The 16660-nt window shown below is 43.4% G+C and overlaps 1 protein-coding gene across 5 annotated transcripts in view; it reads right to left on the bottom strand.

Annotated features, from left to right (window-relative positions):
• Window positions 1–16660, bottom strand: part of LOC110506284 (kinesin-like protein KIFC3) — a 65549-nt gene that overhangs the window by 45731 nt on the left and 3158 nt on the right. Inside the window, exon 1 of one of the 5 annotated variants that reach the window (XM_021585739.2) lies at window positions 3327–4858. The exons of 2 other annotated variants lie outside the window; for them this stretch is intronic. In XM_021585739.2, coding sequence (XP_021441414.2) covers window positions 3327–3710 — 384 coding nt within the window. In that variant the 5' untranslated portion in view covers window positions 3711–4858. Of the gene's footprint in view, window positions 1–83; window positions 235–3326; window positions 4859–16660 lie in introns of those variants that run through there. 2 more of the 5 variants (XM_021585740.2, XM_021585741.2) reach the window with 2 other exon arrangements.

Raw genomic sequence — 16660 nt, 5'->3', positions numbered from 1 at the left:
CTCCTCGCTCAACATGTCCCCCTCTTTTCTCTCTCCATTTCTCACCCAGCCATCTATCCATTCCTTTTCTTTAGGGTACTCACCTCCCACCCTGCGGTCTCTGTGTCCTGATCATCCCTGCATCGCTGTAGAGACCATCTTTACGCGGCGGAAAAAAACACACTCGCAGATCAACACACACCCCCGGCGAGAACTCAGTCACCAGCCAGCCCCCCTTCTCTCCCCCGTCTCTAACACCGCACCCTCGCTCCGTTCCTTAGTAACAGCAGAATCGGAGCCAGCATCATTTCACTCCTGTAGCCACCCTCATTCTTTCCCCCTCCCTTTCTCCATCTTCCAGTGCCCTCCCTCTCTGTCGCTCCCCCTCGCTCTCCTGCGGAGAAATAAATATTTCAGCCACAAATGAAGCGTGGATCCTCTCAGCTCTCTTCCCTCTGCCTGCAATATTTAACAGAGAACTGCGTTTGTGTGTGTGTGCACGTATGCGTTTACAAAACACACCATTGCCCGTCTCCTCACATCCTTTATTACTTAAAAGGGAAAATGGCTCTTGTAACAAGGGCACACACACACTCTTGTTATTGTCCGTAAGCCATACACTTGATCCTAAGCCATACACTTGATCCTAAGCCACAGTGTAACTAAAAGTACACACTGAAATATGCACACACAAATAAAATATGGTCTCCTATGGCTGCCACTGCTCAAAGGTATATTGATCAAAACAAGTAGTACTGTAAATTACACCGTGTGCGAGAGCTGCTTCACTGACAATTCACGAACACTCAAGCCAGAGCCCCTCACTCCTCACTGCTGGGTAATGGAGTTTTCTAGACCAGGTCTGTGTGACTACTCATACGGAGGGAAACTGAGGTAAAGGCTGGTGTGTGTGTGTGTATATAGAAAAACTAGCAGACACACACAGAAGGTGTTGAGGGGATTGGCGCTGTACCGCAGGGAATTAAAGATGAAACACACTATACCTTGGCTCAGGTAACCCGCTTCATGAGCACAACGGTAAAACATGAACACACCATTTGCAAGGCATTATTCTAGCGTTATCAGAACACTCAAGTTCCTGGTGTAGTTTGTCCTTTACTTATTAATAATGTTGTAGATGTTGAATGTAGAGAACATCAGATGCCTGCACAGTGACCATGCTCCCTCTGTGAGAATGTTACTTAATCAAACTTCCTTAGCGTTCCCTCAAAGTCTTAGTTGTGTAGCCAAAGCGTTGTTTGGGGATTTACAGGAACAAACGTCAAAATGAGGGTGATTCAGAGAGAGGGCCCTCCCTATGACCAGGAGAGTGGGGAATGGGGTTGAGAGAGACTGGGTGACGTGAAGGTAGGGCTGGGCGGTATACTGTACAATATACCGGTATTGATGCAGAGCAGTTAGTTTAAAAAAAACTTCTATAACGTATTTGATTGTTTTGTTTGTTAAATGTGATATGCCGAGTGTAACGTCACTTTCATAGTTTACTTCGCTGCTTGAGTCATCACTCTCCTCTCTGCTTCCCACACAGACCTATCCCCCACCCTGTCACTCAAGGAACACATTTGTTGTTCCTCGACAACGAGGCACTTGTGTTCAGTCTGCATGGTCAATGCAGCACATGCAACAATGTTGATGACAACAACACTGCTTTCACTTTGCTTCTTAATATAAATCCACTGGCGTTCTATAATTACACAAGTTTGTGTTTCTTACATCTGCAAACAGCTAGTTTGTCTATTCTTAGGACGTTGTGCCTAAATCTTGTTAGCCGCTAATGCTAATCGTTTTTTACCTGGCTGGCTAGCTCGCTAATAAATATACAGCCTAAAAATACAGGTATACAGGTATAGTCCTAAATCAGCATGTTTGTGCAGCAGTATCTTCCAAATCAAAAAGGAATAGGTGAAGCATGAATATGTTAGCTACATGAGGTAGCTAAGAGAAAACATTCAAAGTAGCCAAAAATTATAGGGTCCCCTAGGAAACAATTATCAACACTTTGGTTCCTACCCTGTCACAACTAGTCCGTGGCATTTTTTCTTTGTCATGTCAAACACGGCATTCATTCTATTTCCATGATTACACCAAGTGTTTTGCTCTAAAGCGCAAGTCAAATCAGATTGTTTGCCCATATAGTGCAGCCCTACGTGGCAGTGTGGAAATGATCTCAAATGAGTGCAGGAAATGCAGAAATGGATGAAAATGCAGAATTTTGTTTTGGGTTGAAGTTGAATCACGCACTACTCATAAAGCAAATGTATAAACTTCTATTATGCAAAAACATAAAATACTGTCATTACAGTCCAATTTCTTAAAAAAGAAATAAATACTGCGATATGATATAAATAAATACCGCGATATGATATTTTGGCCATATTGCCCAGCCCTAGGTTAAGGTTATGTGTCATTGTACCAACAGCCAGAATTATAGCATTGTGAGGGATTAAAGTCCACTTTTCCCGAAACACACAGAGCAGAGAGTGTGTTGCTGTCCTCAGATTAACAACATGGTTACATAAACAATGATCTGAATCCATTTCCCCCGGAACGCAGGGACATTACGGCCCACTTTAGCATCAGCACGCAAACTGCCATAACTCATACCACCAATAGGTATATAGTCAGCAGGTTAGGAGGGGATTTGACTGGGCTTTTACCTCCAATGCTAATGTGGGATAATGAAAGCTAGCTACATCACAGTGGTGCTATGGAACAGGTTGGTCAGAGAGAAGGGAAAGAAGGATGCAGGGGAGGGTGAAATTAAGAAAATCAGGAGGGTGACAATTTTTTCAGAATAAGGGAGGGAAAGAGGGAAAAGGAGATGGAGGGCAGGAAAATGGGCTACGGTCATCACATTCCTCACTAATGTGAACCTCAAGGTAATCGTTGGTGAACTGCCAAGGCCCATAATCACCCATAAACTACTACCCACATTCTTTCATTAGCCCAGAAAGGTTAAGACTGCTGGAGCAGCGCTTAGATTCTCTCTCCAACTCAGTCACACAAGCACATAATTACATAAAAACTAAACTAACATGGTGCTGCTTCTCATTATAAAGGACTTCAACATAATCTGGAATCAAATTTTAAACCTCAGGACTTCTGTACCACAATATTTATGATTGGTACTTGATTAATTAGATTGGTGCCTTATCTGTGTCTGTGAGACTGGCATGGCATTACAAACATACCTGTGCCTACGTGCTGGTTTGCACATCTAGGCACACCCCTCCCCCTCCCTCTTGTTCTCCTTAGCATGCCCTCACCCCAATCGTCTCTATTCCTTTCTCAAAACACCCTCCATCCCAGTCTTCCCCTCCTCTCACCTGCAATTGTTTTCTGCTGTCCGGCACATTCTCCAGGCTGCCTCCTCCGCATCCCAGCCTGCCCTGGCTGCAGCGCAGCTCCCGGTCACCTCTACGTTTGTTTGCGCAGTTGCAGCCTGCAGCCTTCCGGTCTACAGCCCTCTGCCTCTTCCCCTGAGAGAGGGCTACAGTCACCCCTCTCTCCCTCTCCCTGGGCCCCACACCCCATCCAAGACCTCCAGGCCCGGGGTCCCTTACCCTGCCTCCCTCCCCCAGCGGAGGGGCCTTGTCCCCAGGCAACGTGGCCCCATCTCCAGCCTCTTTGTCGCCGGGGTCCAGGGTCTTGTGTCGGCTCTTAAAGAGGCTGTGGATACTCAGTACCACCAGGGTGCAAAGCACATACATGATCCCCCCCCCGTGGGCAGGTTGGTTCGCTCCGTTCTCCCACAAACAAGGTCTCCCTTGTTTGAATGGGACAGGAACTGTTGAAGAGCCACAGGTTGTTATGATAGCTTATAAGCTGTTATGAAGGAGGGGTTCCATTGTTGTTGAGGTCTAGTTGTGAATGGCAGTCAGAGCTCCAGGTGTATCTTCTGTGGTCCGAGTCCTTGCAGATGTCATGAGTTGGAGGGCTGAAGACTGAGTGCGAGAGATGGCAACAAGCGTATCCACAGCGAGAACAGTTCCAAAGTTCTGTCCTGTACTATAATCTCTGTACTGCACAATCTGTACTGCAGCCAAGTTCAAAAGTTCTCCTCTGTGTGTGTTGATCCCTTGGACAATGGCAGTGCCCTAAAGCTCATCAACTGTCCGATAATCCCCAAGTCTGTTCTCCGGTCAACAGACGTAGACGGACGAGAGGTGAGTGAGTGTGATCCTCAGATACACACGGTCACACACACGCCTGCTTTTATATCTCACCTGTGTCAACTCTGTCCCTGTGCCTCTTCTGGCCCCTCCTACTCCGAGACAAGACTTCCACAGAACCACACACATCTTTGAAACACCGCCTTTACAGTTCCTCAGAACAACGACAAGGTTTTGGACCCTGTCCCATTGTACAGGTGATTGCTGTCCCGCTGCCAAGCCGGTGGAGCTCAGGTAACACAAAACCCACAGGAGCAGACGGCTGGCTCAGTCTCTCCAGGTAACTACAGACACACACCTTGACCATCAACCATACACAGAACTAGTCGATATTAAAATCTACACAAAAGCAGGATCACAAGCAGATAACTCACTGAACACACACACACACCCCTAAAACCCTTGCAAACGTCAAACAGTGTAGGAATGTCGTTGTTTACTGTCCTGCTAATTTACTGGTTTTTACGGCCCAATCCAGGATGGTGTAATTGATCGACAGGTCCAAAGTAAATTCCTCTCCCATTTCCCTCTTCCTGCTGACCCGTCCTCCCTGAAAAGTCTCTGGACAGAGATAGGGTGCGACATCTACACCTCTTCCCTTGTTCGGTCGCTCTCCAGCTCTCCCTCTCCACTCATGCACCGAGTTCACTGCCCTATCATGTGCTGTTCTGCAACTCTCCAGAAAGAGAAAGTATCTTCATCCACTCTCGCTCTCACCCTCCCTCCCTGTGTTCTGTCCATCTGTCGCTGCAGGATAAGCGCTGGAATGGGACAGAGCCGGCCATGCGCTGGTGATGTAACTCATAATACACTATTGATATGGATGTATGTACAAAGCAATACCAACTGAGTGGAAAGAGTTTAATTAAAATAAATATATATATAATTCCCACCTGCATCCGTTTGGAGTTCCACCATATCAATTCAAACTGATCTCAGAGGCGACCTTGTTAGTTGGTGTCCTGTATGCCTCACCGTCTTCCTGGTACGTGACAGCCCTGCACAGCAATGCCATGGCAACCGTGCAGCTATGGAACCAAGCCACAATGGGAACTGACAGTGTCGATCACGGCGTTTGAATCGTGATGCGCAATCCAAGGCAGTCAGCGAGGTCACTGCGGTCACTTTGTACCCAGCGGTCCTGGACAGTCACAGTTCTGGTTCCCTGTTCTGTGACATACTGTAAACATGGAGTGGTTCTCTAGGCTAACATGGTCCTATGGGGACAAAGGAGAAGTCTTCCGCTTGAGTGATCACTTTCAGGATCCTAATGAAGGGGACGGGATGGGACAGGGCACACACACACACACACACTTGGGGAGGGGACCCCAGAAAGGAGGCTGGCTAGGATGAGCTAGTACACACAATGAATAAGGCACTATGACTGAATGAATCCAAAAACGGTTTAGCAGTGACCCAATCCAGTTTTATGACCCACCAAGTCAACGTGGTCTCAGGGTAATCATTATTCTGTTCGTAAATCTGTGACACTCCATGCAGTATGATATATTATGTTAGGTAACATTATGAATGGAATAGCTGATAATAAATATCATACGAATTATAGGACATATGGTATCCTAAATCTTACCTGGTTGTACAATAGCATACGAATTGGATTATGTCATTTATAATACAATCTTGGAGGATGTATAGTTTTCCCCGTTTACTGAAGACGTGGATGCCTTAATCGATTAAGGCATCCACCCGCACCTCTCTGATTCAGAGGGGTTGGGTTCAAATGCGGAAGACACATTTCAGTTGGACAACTGACTAGGTATCCCCCTTTCCCTATTATACATCTATCTCTGAGACTAGGTTGCGCCATAACAAAGGAGGGTTATGGGGAGGATTTACGTTGGTGGAACTAACAACTAAGGTTGTTAGTTGATGTAAAAGTTTAGGGGAACTAAAATGACAAATGTCAGGGAAATTTACATAGCAGGTTAGCGGATTTGTCTTAAGTTTAGAATTAAGGGTTAGCTAAAACGCTACAGCTGTCCCCGACGCAAACTCGCAACTATTGGATCGCTAGACAGATTACAACGCCCCATTCTCCTCGACCAAATTGGTCTGTTGGAACACATTCCTTTTGGATAACACAATCTACCCACACCCTTTTGGCCCAAATTATCAGCCCTCTCGTGGGACTCAAGATTGCACTTTCAGGGACCCATGACAATACATGGCATGGGGCAGGCCAGCTGAGCAACCACATGAAGTCACCTGAATAACAAAAAAAGATTGCAAAAGAATCTCACACCATTTTAGACCTGTACCATCGGGCAGTATAGAATAGACCCGTCGACTCCACACACAATAAACCCTTACATCAAAGAGCAAGGCAAGGCCACCGAGAGAGTGAGAGACTAGTAAACAAGGTCTGAGGTTCAATAGCAGGTTAAGTGGCTGATAAGTTGGAATCAAACCATAAAGCTGATAAGGCAATGGTGCAGTGATCAGATTTGTTTCCAGTGCATTAAAAGAACTATAATCTCAGCCTACATTACAGAGACAAGTCAAAACAATTACAGTGGGACACGTGGTGTGGAGTTATAAAGAGTCAACCAGGAAGTCAAACATTTACCCTTGGCCTAGAAGTGAGTGAGAACGTGTGTGTGAAAGAGACAGTGAAAGAGAGTATGTGCTAAAGTATGAGAATGTGCAAACGTGTGTGTGTGTGTGTATGTCTGCGTACGAGAGATCTCAGGTGTGCGAGTTGGTCTCATTTTAAGTAGCTCAGACTCCCTGGCTTAAAGAACCCCCTGCAGAGGAAGTTGACACCCCTATTTCCACGTAATTTCTTGTCAGAGAAGAAATGCACATTAGCTTCCACTACACTGTCTTCAAAAGATTAGCCAGCTGATTCTGGAGCTGCATATGTCATAAGCATTGAAATCACTGGCCAATCTCCAAAGTTATAGCATCTTCCATAAATTGCGGCCACGAATCCGCCATAAAAAAATAGTTTGAAAGAATAAGATGAAGTTCCGGTAATATGGATAACCATTGAAAGAATAAGATGAAGTTCCGGTAATATGGATAACCATTGAAAGAATAAGATGACGTTCCGGTAATATGGATAACCATTGAAATAATAAGATGAAGTTCCGGTAATATGGATAACCATTGAAAGAATAAGATGACGTTCCGGTAATATGGATAACCATTGAAAGAATAAGATGAGGTTCCGGTAATATGGATAACCATTGAAAGAATAAGATGAAGTTCCGGTAATATGGATAACCATTGAAAGAATAAGATGACGTTCCGGTAATATGGATAACCATTGAAAGAATAAGATGACGTTCCGGTAATATGGATAACCATTGAAAGAATAAGATGAAGTTCCGGTAATATGGATAACCATTGAAAGAATAAGATGAAGTTCCGGTAATATGGATAACCATTGAAAGAATAAGATGACGTTCCGGTAATATGGATAACCATTGAAAGAATAAGATGAAGTTCCGGTAATATGGATAACCATTGAAAGAATAAGATGAAGTTCCGGTAATATGGATAACCATTGAAAGAATAAGATGAAGTTCCGGTAATATGGATAACCATTGAAAGAATAAGATGAAGTTCCGGTAATATGGATAACCATTGAAAGAATAAGATGAAGTTCCGGTAATATGGATAACCATTGAAAGAATAAGATGACGTTCCGGTAATATGGATAACCATTGAAAGAATAAGATGACGTTCCGGTAATATGGATAACCATTGAAAGAATAAGATGACGTTCCGGTAATATGGATAACCATTGAAAGACGGCTGACATTAGTTTTTCTACATTGTAATGGACATGGTGCAACTATGGTAGGTAAACTGCCGGCAGGCTTTGGCTGGGGCACAGAAAAGCCAAGTCAGCCTGTGCTCAAGTATTCTCACAGGGGAAGTGAAATGATAGGCTACAATGACTTTGCTCATGATCATACATGTTGGATGCATTTGCTGTTTGTGTTTCAGACTATTTTGTGCCCAATAGAAAGTAATAGTAAATAATCTAGTGTCATTTTGGATTCACTATTATTGTAAAAAAAAAAAGAAAAAAAAAGAATAGAGTATGTTTCTAAACAGTTTCTAAATGTGGATGCTAACATGATTACGGATAGTCCTGAATGAATCATGAATAATGACGAGTGAGAAAGTTAGACGTAAATATATTATACCCCCCAGACATGCAAATGCATCCAACAAGCTTGATGTAATCATTGCGTGCTAGGAATATGGGACTAAATAATAAATTGTGACTACTTTAATACACAAGTGAATTTCCAATACTTTTGGTCCCCTAAAATGGGGGGGACTATGTACAAAAAGTGCTGTAATATCTAAACGGTTCACCCGGTATGAATGAACATACCCTCAAATTAAAGCCGACAGTCTGCACTTTAACCTCACAGTCACGGTTTCATTTCAAATCCAAAGTACAGAGCCGAAAAACAAACAAAAGATGTCACTGTCCCAATGTTTTCGGAGCGCACTGTATATACATTTTGTTTGTACAGACTAGCTAAAACAAAGGTGAACATGTTCAATATTATACCATGGTTTCTGATCATTTTCTGATCAAAATAGCTGCAGGGCAAAAGCATACGTTTGGACCTCCAGGCGACCAGGTGGACCACAAGGCTGTTTGGCTCATCTCAGTTGTAAAGAGGAACAACTCTGGAGCCATTTGTGATTAATAAAACAATGCCATGTTGGTGGGTGGTAACGTTCAAATAAAACCCAGCCCTGAAATAAAAAGTTGGCTGAAAATGATTTGTGCGTCATATCATAGGAAAAGAAACCGCATTCACACAGATGTCACTTCAAATCAAAAATGTATCAAACTTTGACTAAAATTATGACTTTTTGACATCGTCTTTCAGCTTGAAAAAAAGTGGATTTTTACTGGTGTGGCCGTTTAAGCAGCTTACGGGAGAAATGTGCCACACTTTACTTTAGGGCTTTAGGTAAAGGATTTAACCTCAGCCACCCAACACACAAATGTGGTATTAGAGGCCATCTGAATTAGGGATGGGCATATTCGAATATCCGAATGGACGTTAGTATTTGATTACTTGTGAGTATTCATTTTTGAGCAAAAAAAATATATATAAATCTACTTTATTAATTAACAATGAAAAGGCCTTTTCTAAATACAATAAAATATCCATGTGACATTGTTACTTACAAGGATATGCCATGACATTACAAATTCTTAATATAAAACAAACTTTTGGACGTAGTTTTCCCGACATGCATCCCATAAAATGACCGGTAGCCTTCACACCGGTCTGTAGCTTATTTTTGTCGGCCAATCAAAGCAGCACTACAGTGGGACTATCATTTATTTTTCAACAGGACAGTGACCTAACACACATCCAGGCTGTGTAAGGGCTATTTGACCAAGGAGAGTGATGGAGTGCTGTATCAGATGACCTGGCCTCCACAATCACCCAACCTCAACCCATTTGAGATGGTTTGGGATGAGTTGGACTGCAGAGTCTAGGAAAAGCAGCCAACAAGTGCTCAGCATGTGGGAACTCCTTCAAGACTGTTGGAAAAGCATTCCAGGTGAAGCTGGTTGAGTGTGTTAAACTGTCATCAAGGCGAAGGGTGGCTAGTTTGAAGAATCTAAATATATTTTGGATTTATTTAACACTTTTTGGTTAATACATGATTCCATATGTGTTATTTCATAGTTTTGATGTCTTCACTAGTATTCTACAATGTAGAAAAGAGTAAAAATAAAGAAAAACCCTGGAATGTGGTGTGTCCAAACCTTTGACTGATAATGTATATCTGCTGTTTACTTAGCTATTTCACTAAACATCATCGCTTTCAAAGACGTGTCCAAATCAGTAACACCAAACAGATACAGCATATCCTGTTTCCAGTTTATGGCTGTTGACGACAGGCACGCAAATACGACAACAGGTTGTAAGCAAGTTCATTTTGCGAAGTTTGACAGATATCGTTTGAAAATATATTAATTTGAAGAAAAAAAATGCCGTCGATGGCCGCTACAGGTTCTAAAATGGTTAAAAAGTGAGCCAACATGGTTAGGTACTTATTTCAATGACTGATCATAAATTGTTTCATGCTCTCTCGTCATTCTGCAGCAGACATAGTGCATTCGGAAAGTATTCAGACCCCTCGACTTTTTCCACATTGTTACTTTATAGCCTTAAATCTAAAATATATTAAATAAACAATGTTCGTCAATCTACACACAATACCCCGTAACGACAAAGTGAAAACAGGTTTGGAAATGTATATAAAATTTCAAAAAATTGAAATAACTAAATGTAAAATGTAAATGAGTATTCAAAATTGAGCTCAGGTGCATCCGGTTTCCATTGATCATCCTTGAGATGCTCCTACAACTTGATTGGAGTCTACCTGTGGTAAATTCAATTGACTGGACATGATTTGGAAAGGCACACACCTGTCTATGTAAGGTCACACAGTTGACAGTGCATGTCAGAGCAAAAACCCAGCCATGAGGTTGCAGAAATTGTCGTAGAGCTCCAAGACATGATTCTATCGAGGCACAGATCTGGGGTACCAAAACATTTCTGCAGCATTGAAGGTCCAAGAACAGTGGCCTCCGGCATTCTTAAATGGAAAAAGTTTGGAACCGCCAAGACTCTTCCTAGTGCTGGTCGTCTGCTTGGAGATTGCCAAAAGGCACCTAAGACTCTCAGACCATGAGAAACATGGTCTGATGAAACCAAGCTTGAACTCTTTGGCCTGAATGCCAAGCATCATGTCTGGAGAAACCTGTCACCATCCCTACGGTAAAAGATGGGTGGCAGCATCATGCTGTGGGGACGTTTTTCAGCAGGAGGGACTGGGAGACTCGTCAAGATTGAGGGAAAGATGAACGAAGCAAAGTACAGACAGAGTGTTCAAGATGTCAGACTGGGGCAAAGGTTCACCTTCCAACAGGACAATGGCCATAAGCACACAGCCAATACAACGCAGGAGTGGCTTCGGGACAAGTCTCTGAATGTCCTTGAGTGGCCCAGCCAGAGTCCGGACTGAGTATATAGTTTCATATCGCAATATTATTTTGGTCGATATTAAAGCGATACTTTGACTCCAAGCATTGATTTGTAAAAAAAAAAGAAAAATAAATGCTAGGTTGGCTGTACTTGCGGGTCATGGCTAGAAGGGATATAGCTTGTCAAATTAACGTCAAAAGTTAAATTTATGGGCATTCTGGCTAACCCTATTCTGCGTGATGTCCTACCTCCAAAATCATGTTTTTGTCACCCCTCCCTTGGAGATCTGAAGAATTTTGTATTGTCAGAAGTATGCTCTATACACAAAATTAACATAAAACCCTGCCTTGATGACAGCTTTGCACACTCTTGGCATTTGCTCAACCAGCTTCACCTGGAATACTTTTCCAACAGTCTTGAAGGAGTTCCCACATTTGCTGAGCACTTGTTGGCTGCTTTTCCTAGACTCTGCAGCCCAACTCATCCCAAACCATCTCAATTGGGTTGCAGTCGGCTGATTGTGGAGGCCAGGTCACCCAATGCAACAATCCATCACTCTCCTTCTTTGTTAAAATAGCCTGTACACAGCCTGGAGGTGTGTTTTGGGTCATAGTCCTACTAAGCCCAAACCAGATGGGATGGCGTATCGCTGCAGAATGCTGTGGTAGCCATGCTGGTTAAGTGTGTCTTGAATTCAAAATAAATCACCAAAGCACCCCTACCTCCAAGCTTCACGGTGGGAACCACACATGAGGAGATCTGTTCATCTACTCTGCATCTCACAAAGACACAGTGGTTGGAACCAAATATAACTTTGACTCATCAGAACAAAAGGACAGATTTCCACCGGTCTAATGTCCATTGCTCGTGTTTCTTGGCCCAAGCAAGTCTCTTCTTATTATTGGTGTCCTTTAGTAGTGATTTCATTGCAGCAATTTGACCATGAAGGTCTAATTCATGTGGTCTCCTCTGAAGAGTTGATGTTGAAATATGTCTGTTACTTGAACTCCATGAAGAATTTATTTGGGCTGCAATTTCTAAGGCTGGTAACTAATGAACTTATCCTCTGCAGCAGAGGTAACTATGGGTCTTCCTTTCCTGTGGTGGTCCTCATAAGAGCCAGTTTCATCAAAGCGCTTGATGCTTTTTGCGACTGCACTGAGAAACTTTGAAAGTTCTTGAAATTATTCGGATTACTGACCTTCATGTCTTAAAGTAATGGACTGTCGTTTCTCTTTGCTTATTTGAGCTGTTCTTGATATAATATGGCCTTGGGACTTTTACCAAATAGAGCTATCTTCTGTATACCACCCCTACCATGTCACAACACAACTGATTGGCTCAAAACGCATTAAGTGAAAAAAATCCACAAATTAACAATGCATTCCAGCTGAGTACCTAATAAAGCTGGTTCGTGAGAATGCAAAGAGTGTGCAAAGCTGTCATCAAGGCAAAGGGTGGCTACTTTGAAGAATCTCAAATATATTTTGATTTGTTTAACACTTTTTTGGGTTACTACATGAGTCCATGTGTTATTGCATAGTTTTGATGTCTTCACTATTAATTATACTACAGTGTAGAAAATAGTAAAGTAAATAAAAAACATTGAATGAGTAGGTGTGTCCAAACTTTTGACTGGTACTGTATATATATTTTTTTACTCAAACCACCCGCGAGCTGGATTGGATCCGCATGGTAGGATGTTTGACACCCGATATGGTGTAATGTGCTAACCCACTGTGCTCACACTTAAAATAGCCTAGTCATCTTCTTAATGCGTCTTTTAGCCATTAATATGCAAATGAAGCTAGGCAGTAATCCGCTGTGGGCAACATTGCATGACCATTTCCTAATATAACATCTACCCCTCTTTCATACACAATTTAATTGGGCCAAATTAGCTACAGCTGAACTGAGGCTCTGCTGTTGTTTCCACATCTTCTCTTGTTCAGAATTTAATCAGATTTAAAAGTTGTTTTGAAATTAACATGAGACTAACAGTCCACTGTGTAACATTTACATTAGTTACAGAAAGAGCATGATCTTTGTGTGGGTGCAAGACAGTAGGATGAAGTTGTTTGTTTCCCTAGATGATGGGTGTCAAACTAATTTTGACAGGGGCCGCAGTCTTGTCTTCGATGAGGTCCAGATCGCCGCATTGAAAATTGGTTGCATGTCCTCGCCATCAAAATGTGTGCGTAAAAAAATAAATAAGTCCTTTATCCATTATTTTTGAATTTCCGATGCTCCCTGACTGTCTAGCTTTATTATCTGTGAATAATAGCAAGCTAGACAGTAAAATATATATTTTTACTCCAACCACCCAGGGGCCGGATTGGACCCCCTTGTGGTCAGTTGTGATTCACCCCGCAACGAATTTAGTTAAGATAAGCTGATCCAAGATCCGTGCCAAAGGGTAACTTCTACCCTGAGCATGCTATGTAGGCTAACCAACATCAGTGCCTAGAGACTGTAGTCCATCTGTGTGACAGACACAGCAAACAGCACCACCTACTGGTTCTGGTAATGTTCACATTCTACAATAATCTGCTTCCAATCAGAGCTGTTATATAATGCCTGAATGCATGGAGAAGTCACAAGTCCCTGACCTCATCATCTCCACTACTGCAGCCAAACAAGTCAAACCGTCCAGGACTTATTTAACAAACAGCTTACAATAAATAGAGCACCAAACCAGAGACTGAGTATGTGATCCAAACAAACACTATCCCCATGCAAACTCATATACATTTGTGCAAACACAGACATGGCATGTTTAGGAACAGATTTCCCCATAGTGTCTTTAGCAAATATTTACAGAATACATTGTCTAATGTGTAAGCTAGTAGCTGCGCGCTCACACACACACACACGGTTGGAGCTACATAATCACTCTGCATAACATGTAATTTTCCACCAGTAGTCTCTTATTCTCTTTCCAGCCTGTGATTCACCCAGCCCATCCCCCGGAAACCACACTGTGTGTGTGTGTGTTTCTGCTCTGTCTCTACACCCCACACTGGTGTCTTGTCCAACGATACCTTGCTTGGGGGACCATGATGAAGGGGGGGGGGGGAGGAAGAGAGAGAATTGTCTCCATCTCCATGAGAGTCCAACATATGAACTGTCTAAGCAATTCCCACAATAACAGTCCGAACAGGTACAGAGCCCTAGCAGACAGCCCCGACCTTCATCTTCCCTCACCTCAACATGAAATTGAGTTAAAGCGGTCTAATTCTTCTCAGCTACGCAGGTCCAACAGAGAGGGGTAGGGTCAGTTCATTCTGCTCGTGACTCCTGCCTCTGGAATGCTATGCCAGTGATGATGTGAGGAGAGGTACTTTAGGGAACATGCAGAACAAAATGGAATGTCCCTGTACTGTCTATGTGGGTGTGTGCTCTAGCAGTATGTTTTTAACAAACACAGTCCCCCTCTGGTGCAGTAACAACTGGGAGTGATTTTAAAAACAGTGGTCCTGTTAAAATAAGTCACCCCCACATTGACTGGGACAAACTGTTCTAAGAATAAGAGAGAGGGATGTTAGCCACACTTACAGTTATTCCTGAAGCAGGACTTCATAACAAATGAACAGGCTCTCCATTACCCAGCATGTTAAAAATATGCTCCAAAGTCAAATCAAGATCACTATCCCATGACACAGGTCTGTAATTTAAATTAAAAAAAAAAAACTTTTCTAACTTGGCAGGAAAGTAGGATAACTCATAAATCAACTTCTACTTTTAGATCATACATCCGTTCATTGGCACGGTTTGTAAAGCCAACTAGACACACCCTGAGAACAACCACCTCTCGTAACTGCCTCCATGTGTTCCCCCTCTCTCCAAGGGCTTCTGTTCAGGATGCTCGTGTACAAAAATGGGAACCAAACCATGCAATTGAAACTGACACGCTGGCTTTCAAAATGTACCCAAGCCAAGGTGAAATCATGTTTTTTCCTCTCTATCCCTTGACTTTTTCCACATTTTCTTACATTACAGCCTTATTCTAAAATGGATTAAATAAATATAAGTCCTCAGCAATCTAAACACAATACCCCATAATGACAACAGGCTTAGAAATCTTTGCTAATTTATAAAAAATAAAAACAGAAATACCTTATTTACATAAGTTTTCAGACCCTTTGCTATGAGACTCGAAATTGAACTCAGGTGCATCCTATTTCCATTGATCATCCTCGAGATGTTTCTACAACGTGATTGGAGTCCACCTGTGGTAAATTCAATTTATTGGACATGATTTGGAAAGGCACACCTGTCTATAGAAGGTCCCACAGTTGACAGTGCGTGTCAGAGCAAAAACCAAGCCCTGAGGTCGAAGGAATTGTCCGCAGAGCTCTGAGACAGGATTGTGTCAAGGCAGAGATCTGGGGAAGGATACCAAAACATTTCTGCAGCATTGAAGGTTCACAAGAACACAGTGGCCTCCATCATTCTTAAATGGAAGAAGTTTGGAACCAGCAAGACTCTTCCTTGAGCTGGCCGCCCAGCTAAACTGAGTAATCGGGGGAGAAGGGCCTTGGTCAGGGAGGTGACCAAGAACCCGATGGTCAATCTGACAGAGCTCCAGAGTTCCTCTGTGGAGATGGGAGATCTTTCCAGAAGGACAACCATCTGACCAGCATTCCACCAATCAGGCCTTTATGGTAGAGGGGCCAGGCGGAAGCCACTCCTCAGTAAAAGGCACGACAGCCTGCTTGGAGTTTGCCAAAAGGTACTCTCAGACCATGAGAAACTAGATTCTCTGGTTTGATGAAATCAAGATTGAACTCTTTGGACTGAATGCAAAGCGTCACACCTGGAGGAAACCTGGCACCATCCCTACGGTGAAGCATGGTCGTGGCAGCATCATACTGTGAATTCGCCACTGGCGCCCTGTGCTCTTCGCAGATGAAAGCAGGTTCACACTGAGCACATGTGACAGACGTGACAGTCTGGAGACACCTTGGAGAACATTCTGCTGCCTGCAACATCCTCCAGCATGACCGGTTTGGCGGTGGGTCAGTCATGGTGTGGGGTGGCATTTCTTTGGGGGGCCGCACAGCCCTCCATGTGCTCGCCAGAGGTAGCCTGACTGCCATTAGGTACCGAGATGAGAACCTCAGACCCCTTGTGAGACCATATGCTGGTGCAGTTGGCCCTGGGTTCCTCCTAATGCAAGACAATGCTAGACCTCATGTGGCTGGAGTGTGTCAGCAGTTCCTGCAAGAGGAAGGCATTGATGCTATGGACTGGGCCGCCCGTTCCCCAGACCTGAATCCAATTGAGCACATCTGGGACATCATGTCTCGTTGCACCACAGACTGTCCAGGAGTTGGCGGATGCTTTAGTCCAGGTCTGGGAGGAGATCCCTCAGGAGACCATCCGCCACCTCATCAGGAGCATGCCCAGGCGTTGTATGGAGGTCATACAGGCACGTGGATGCCACACACACTACTGAGCCTCATTTTGACTTGTTTTAAGGAC

Source organism: Oncorhynchus mykiss, chromosome 26 (genome assembly GCF_013265735.2).
Source record: "Oncorhynchus mykiss isolate Arlee chromosome 26, USDA_OmykA_1.1, whole genome shotgun sequence".
NCBI classification, from domain to species: domain Eukaryota; kingdom Metazoa; phylum Chordata; class Actinopteri; order Salmoniformes; family Salmonidae; genus Oncorhynchus; species Oncorhynchus mykiss.
Note: the sequence above shows the minus strand (reverse complement) of the source record. Positions and strands in the feature narration are given on the sequence as shown.